We start from the raw sequence: 7,622 nt of genomic DNA on the forward strand, positions 1-7,622 counted from the left end.
ACTATTATCCGAGCATAGTATTTTATTAGAATAATCCTAAAAGTCCATTTGTATAAAAATTAATCATATATAATATCAAACTCCTCATTTTTTCTTTTAGTTCTTTTTTTTTTTTTTTAACGACAAAAGCACTAGTATTCACCGTCCACTTTTTTCTCCTTTTTTTGGTACAATGTATAAGTTTTGAATTGTATTTTTTTTTTTTTTGGAAAAGATTGATGTGTGTATTATTATTCCAACCCTAGTGTTTTATTATCGTAATAAATAATTTTAGCCAAAATGAACATAGCTCAATTGATATAATACTTGTACCATCATTCTCGAGGTTAGAGATTCGATTTCTCTACTCCACATATTTAATTAATATTTTGTGAAAAAATAAATAATTATAAAAGAAATAAATTTTATGGATCACTGACACGTAGGAGATTGAGATATTGCCCTAAGGCTATGGACAAAGATGTAGATCGATTGTCCTATCTCTACAACTACATAAAGGTCTCTAATTGTATATATATACTTGGATTTCATTCCCCCGTATAAAACCATATTTTTAAATACCGGTCGTTGTTCAACCATACCCAAAGGTGATGGAATAAAAATTAAAAGTCGACACATTATAATATAATTATACTATAGTAATAATAATAATAATAAAATAATACTTGAGTATATTTTAAGATGCTCACATCCCAACTTTAATTATACATTAAAAAAATCAAAAACATTTTTCAAAAAAAGTTGAATTTTTTAGAATCATCGTAGTTTAAACTGAACCAAATTAGTAATTTTTCACAAAATTTTCTAACTAACGAGAAAAACATATTCTCTTTGTTTATACTTGAAATTTATTTTCATAATTTTTCTTAGTCAGTCTCGTACTATCTTGACAAAAAATAGTATAGAAATAAAAAATAAAAAATAAAAAATAAAATCCGTATTTTTCATAATAAAATGAGGGGGGGGGGAGTCGGTGCATGTTAATGTATGTATGGAGAAGTTTGGCGTGGCACGTTGTAAATCTGGCGAACATGGAAGCAGTTTTCAACTTTGACTGGTCAACTTATTAATTAATCCCTCGGGTTCTGATTCATCCATGTATGCCCATTTCCATTTTTACATATATAAAAATATTATTTGTTGCCTTTTTACGTAAAAAAATGTAAATATAGATGAAATTTTGAATGAAATGCCAATATTTATGGATCTTTTTTTAAATTATAAATGAAATCAAACTCATACGAAAATCATTTTTCTTCTCTTTGTTTTGTTTTCTTAGCTCTGAAACTATATAAGAAAGATTGAAAGATCCCACATAGAAGCAAATGATTAAATTGTAATTTTAATATATTCTCCAAAGTTTTAATAACTAGATCTTCTATTTTTTTTCTAAAAAAATCTAATAAATTATTATGAAATTTTAAAGTATCAAATAAGTTAGAGTAATTATTTTAAGTGGCAAAAATGTTAGAAATATTTTAAAATATAGTAAAACGTGACTTTCTATCAATGGTGTCTATGAGTATTCGTATATTTGTAAATAAATATGCTTATTTTCTTATATTTGAAAACAACCAAATTATTCTAACAAGTGAATATTAATTAGCTAATTAGACCCAAGGTTTATATATATACTAAAAGAAAACACAAGTTATATAGGTAGCAAACTTATTACACACGTTTTAAATTGGACACCTTTTTGTTATTATTATTAAACTGAAAATTCAAAACTGACATTTTGTAAGTTGAAAAAATTAAAGATTTTGAAATGGATGAAGAGAATATAGAAATTAGGTAAAATGTTATAAGAGTTAAGAAATAGTATAAGCTGGTAATTGAAGGGAATAATAATAATTATAATTAATTAAATAAATTAAAAGAAAAAATGGGGAAGAGAGAGGATATGAAATTTACTATAATAATATGAAGACACACATGCTTGTAATCAAAGTTCTGACTCCTTAAGTGAAATGATCTCTGAAGAACCCCACTTGTGATTTCTATACAAGGACAACAAAAAATGGAGCATTCCTAGAGATTCATTTCTCTTTAAATTTCTCTCTCTCTGTTTTCTATTTAAATAGAGCACATAGCCCACAGCTTTTCCCCCATGCATTTCCTCCTTCTTCTTCTTCTTTTTCTTCACATTCTCCAAATTTTTCATCTTTAGAATTCCATTTTTATATAGAGATATATAAATAGTATATCAATATGTCCGGTAGATCTCGTTCGAGGCAATCAAGTGGTGTAAGAATCAGCGACGAGCAGATCACCGATCTTGTTCATAAGTTGCAGCAGCTCTTGCCTGAGATTCGTAATCGCCACTCCGACAAGGTGACCTTTTAATTTAACATTTTCTTTTTTGAGAGAGATTTTTATTGAGAGAAAAAGATAAATTTGTAGGTTTCAGCAGCGAAGGTATTGCAAGAGACATGCAATTACATTAGAAGCTTACATAGAGAAGTGGATGATTTGAGTGAGAGACTTTCGGAGTTGTTAGCCACATCGGACACAGCCCAAGCCGCCATTATTAGAAGCTTGCTCACTCAGTGACCACATTTTATATATATAATCAAATGGGTTGTTATAATTAAACTAAAGTTTCTTGCTTTAGGGTTTTTTTTTTTTTTTTTCCTTTTTGGAACTTTCTTTGTTCAATGGATTCAATCAATTACCTAAGTTCATGAGCTATAGTAAATTAGTAGTTCAATGATAGAGATTAAAATAATATGTTGTTGTTATGATACTATGTTAAATCACGAAATGGTTTGATGGGTAGCGGTATTGAAGTGATTGAAAGAGAGGATGAGGCAATGAAAAGAAATGGATGAATGTGTGTAGCTATAAATTGCTAAGGAAAGCATGGGAAAAGGGATAAGAATGAGAAGAGAAAAAAGAAGAGGGAGCAAATAATAAATATATAATTAAATAGAGTTTGGAGTTTGGCCCATATGGGCATGCACTCGGAAATTCATGTTGGGGATGCCCTAAACAAAATTAAATAAATAATAATAATAAGAAAACTTCTGAAATCACGCGTGAAGAGCGTTCAACCACACACAACACACACAAGAAATATATATATTATATCATTATATTATGTACACACACTGTGAGTCTATGGCTCTGTTTTGTAGAATTCTATGCCCCTTTTTTAGTTAGAGTAGGCTTTCAATTATACCTTTTGAATCTAAATTTATCTTAGAACATTGAAATGCATTTAAAAAAAAAAAAAAAACTTTTGAATGTATATTTTGAATATATCGGCGTGTGACTATAGAGATGTGTCCACAAAATGGAGATGGATGACTTTTTCATGTATGCACCATCTTGTATGTGACCGTTCTTGAAAATTACGAAAGTTAATATTGGTTGGTTAATCCGTAGCAAGTATAATAGTTTTAATGATGATCTTGTAGTTATTTTGTCGGTATCTTATCGGTAAGTTTTTAAGTTACGGGTGTGGTTTTTGCTATATTGATTACATCATTTGGTGTAACTAGTTATTTCATAGAAAATTTTCACGGATAAAAAACATGTCAAACTATATATAGAAATTAAAAAATATATATATTAATAGAACATCTATAGTGATTATTAGTTTCTATCACTTATTAATATATTTATATCGATCTACGTAAAAAAATATTTTACTATTTTGTGTAAATAATTTTTTTATTTTTTTATTTTTTTATTTTTTAAAATCTCAAAATTTATCATTCGACAATCAAATTGAGTTGGGTCTTTCGAATCTCAATCCAACCTATCCGACTAGAATCAAATTTCCCCCGAAGAATTATACTTCCCATTTATTCCTTTTAGAAAATCAATTAAATTATGTCTTTTTCTTAAGAAAAACAATTAAACAGTTGATTATTCACCATGATCCTTATTTGAATGATTAATTTTTCATGAAAATCTTAAACCTTTTAAATGAAACAAAATAAAACGTTATGTGAAGTTATTTAATTATCCATACATACATTACATAAAAATAATAATAATAATAAACAGAGTTGAGAATGGAAAAAACATTCCTCATACCGATTGACATTTAGCTTGCTGATTATTATTATTATTATTTTTTGGCATCCATCTCCCATTTTCCATCTAAATTAAGATTCTCTCCACGTTTTTTAGGTTAGTCTCGTTGATGTGTAAAAATTAAAAGACAAAGCTGATTTTTTTTTTTTAATAAAGTACTAGAGGTTGAGGAATATCAGTAGACGCACCTGAACATCTCAATTAGGTTGATACATCTTTAGCGTCCTCATCACACTCGATTCCAAAAGTGATACATTATATATATATGTATACACGGATCAAGAGAAGCCCGAAGCTCAGTACAAAAAGGAAGAGACTAGAGAAAAGTTTTCCAATTTAATGATATACGAGATGCATCATAATTTCTAAAAAGATTAGATTTAGTACTCTAATTTGCAGCAAAGTAGATAATGTCTTTCCAAAGGTAAGCAGATAATTTTTCTTCATTCTAAAATGTTTTTTTTTTTTTTTTGTTCCTTTCTAGCCAGAGGCACTAAGGGCAGACTCCAATCAGATTACACCACAATAGCTTCTTCCTAGAATTCAATTGAACGTAGTTTTAACATGAAAATAACTCAACTGACATAAAATATATATACCTTTGACATAGAAATCTCTTTGAATCCCCCACCTCACATATTATTGATCTAAAAAAGAAATTGTTATTAGCACCAACCCCATTGTCTTCAATCTTTATGTCTGAAAATGGAGGGTTACACCTATTTTGGAGATAATATTTAATCACGAATGTCTTGGTTCAGTGAAGGAATATTTAACTGCCCCTCATCTATTCTGACTCATTAAAGTATCGTTGCAAATAAATAATGAAATTTGGGTATATTATTACTTTTGCTAAAATTAAATTGGATTTGAAAGCAATTTACTAAATTAGAATTTATTTATAATTTCAGCATGTCAACTTCTTCAATATCACTCGCTTCCGATAAAAATAACGGTCTTAATTATTCAACATGAAAATTGAATGTACTAATAGATGATGATTAAAAATTTGTTTTAATATAGGAATGTCCTCTATCTCCCAACTCATCTACAGATCAAAAGGTTTTGAATGTCGTAGATGATGAAACAAAAGAAGCACAATAAAGTAAATTTGATTTGTTTGTCATTGAGATATGTTTAGTGGAAAATGATAAATTAACCTAGATAATAGATTCAGGTGCAGCTAATCATATCTGTGTTTTCATTCAGGAAACAAGTTCCTAGAGACGGCATACAAAAGGCGTAGTAACCTTTAAGGTAAGGATTTGGGAGGTTGTTTCAGCTAAAGCAGTGGGAGATTGACAATTATTTGTTGGAGATAGATACATTTTACTAGAAAATATTTATTATATTCCTTCTATGAAAAGGAATTTAATATCTATCTCATGTTTGCTCGAACAAAATTATAAAGTCTCTTTTGAAAATAATGAAGTGTTCATTATTTCGAAAGATATTAAAACATATTCTACAAAACTGGAAAATAACTTATACATGTTAAAATTAACTAAGGTAAAGGCTATTTTGAATATAGAGATATTTAAAACAGTTGAAACTCAAAATAAGAAACGATAGATTTTTCCAAATACCTTTCTTTGGCACTTAAGATTAGGACACGTTCATCTCAATAGATTTGGGAGATTGGTTGAGAGTGGACTTCTAAGTTAGTTAGAAGATAACTTTTTACCTTCATGTGAATCTTGTCTTGAGGGTAAAATAACCAAAAGATCTTTAACAAAAAAAGGTCTTAGAGCCAAAGAACCCTTAGAACTGGTATATTCAGACCTTTGTGGTCCGATGAATGTTAAAGCTAGAGGAGGGTATGAATATTTCATCAGCTTTATAGATGATTATTCTTTATATGGCTATATTTACCTAATCATCATAAGTCTAAAATCCTTGAAAAGTTCAAGGAATATAAGGCAGAGGTTGAGAACCAATTAGGTAAAAAGATTAAAACACTTTGATCAAACGAGGTGGTGAATATATGGACTTAAAATTCCAAGACTATATGATAGAACATGAAATTCAATCTCAACTCACGATAACTGGTATTAGAGATGTCCATGGAGTGGCGGGGGCGGGGCGGGACTGGGGAACCCTCCCCCGTCCCCGTCCCGCCCCCATTCCTATTCCTCCATCCCGAATTTTGACCTGTGCGGGAACGGGGCAGGGATTGTCACTCGAGATTTGCGGGGACCAAGGTTCCCCATCATATTTTTTCTTTTTATTTTAATTAAATATATATTTTAACAATTCCTTAAAACATATCCAATACAACTTTCATTTAAATAAAATATTATCAATTTTCGGTATAAAAACAATAATACATAAATTCAAATTTAAAAAGATATAATTAAAATGTTAAATTCCATAATTTTTATAATTAAAAAATTCAATAATTCTAGCATCCCATTCTTAAATGTTATATGCAAATCTAGAATTAAAGTAATAAAGTCTTAAACTTAAATAATTAAAACCTTCATAATATATCCTAACAAAAGTCTACAATATTAATATAATGTTAATATAATAAGGCACCACACACCTTCTCTTGGCCCAGAGTAGGTTCACACATAGTTGGACTATGTCTGTACTATTCATTAGAGAATCAAAGTGGTACTTAAGAAGTGAGATGTAAACTACAGAGGTAAAACGGTAAATTGGCCTAACTGTTACTTAACGAGCATCTGTGAAGGGCATCTGTACTCATGATGGTTTATATCCAGAATGGACACATAAATTATATCTTGTGGTAAGAAGAGCTCAGGTTGTTCGGTCTTTATTAGAATGCCTGACAGTTATACGTGATGGTGGATCTCATGGCTAAAGATTTTAGTCAACTGTTCACGGACCGTTGGAGCTTTGAGCCACAGATTCATATAGGTCCTTGGGTAGCTTGGATAAAGTTGAGAATCAGTTTTGGGTTAATTTGAAATGTTCAATTGACAAGAGAAGTTCGATTTATATATGAATAATTGGACTGGTTTAATTATATATGATATATTTGTAAATATATGAGATACATTATTTTGGAGAAAATTAGATATAAAATATGATTTATATCAAGTAGAGGAGAAATTACTATAGTAGATATGTGATATTAAACTATAAGTAGGGTAAAATATAATATGATTAATTTATTAATAATTTAATTGGTTAATTAATAATGATAATTAACCTAAAATCTCTCTCGGACGTGCATTAGTGGGGAACAACGTGGTATTTTAACTGATGAATAAAATTGAAATTTTTTTCATTTTGAATCGTTTTGAAAAAAGATCGAATGAGTTTGCATTGGTTGTGAAAAACGTAATCGATCGCTTAAAATTCGGAGAGCCTATAGATAGTCGCTCAGCGCCTAACGATCTCATACCTTGCATAAACGATCGCCTATCTTGCGCCCTAAACGATCGCAACACACATGATCTAAACGATCGTTAGTTTTCCTAAATGATCGTATAGTGTATCGTTTTTGCTAAACGATCGCCTACTGTTTTCCTAAACACATTCAGTAAAACTACACAATCGTTGTAGTTTCTTCTAAGCGATAAGCATTTGCTATGCGATAGTTTCAATCT

The 7,622-nt window shown here is 29.5% G+C and overlaps 1 protein-coding gene across 1 annotated transcript; it reads left to right on the top strand.

Annotated features, from left to right (window-relative positions):
- Positions 1-2,032: 2,032 nt before the first annotated feature.
- LOC120083811 (transcription factor PRE3-like) lies at positions 2,033-2,572 on the top strand. Its single transcript, XM_039039691.1, has 2 exons — positions 2,033-2,334; positions 2,404-2,572. Exons 1-2 carry the CDS (start codon positions 2,212-2,214, stop codon positions 2,551-2,553), a joined length of 273 nt encoding a protein of 90 aa, XP_038895619.1. The 5' UTR covers positions 2,033-2,211; the 3' UTR covers positions 2,554-2,572.
- Positions 2,573-7,622: the final 5,050 nt, after the last annotated feature.

This window comes from Benincasa hispida, chromosome 8 (assembly GCF_009727055.1).
Source record: "Benincasa hispida cultivar B227 chromosome 8, ASM972705v1, whole genome shotgun sequence".
In the NCBI taxonomy this organism is placed as follows: Eukaryota; Viridiplantae; Streptophyta; class Magnoliopsida; order Cucurbitales; family Cucurbitaceae; genus Benincasa; species Benincasa hispida.

What these genes read in the sequence shown, in the direction of transcription:
- LOC120083811 (XM_039039691.1), top strand. Translation starts at nt 2,212, where the DNA reads ATGTCCGGTAGATCTCGTTCGAGGCAATCAAGTGGTGTAAGAATCAGC. An exon ending in GTAATCGCCACTCCGACAAG is followed by an intron (nt 2,335 to 2,403) that starts GTGACCTTTTAA and finishes ATAAATTTGTAG; the next exon opens with GTTTCAGCAGCGAAGGTATT.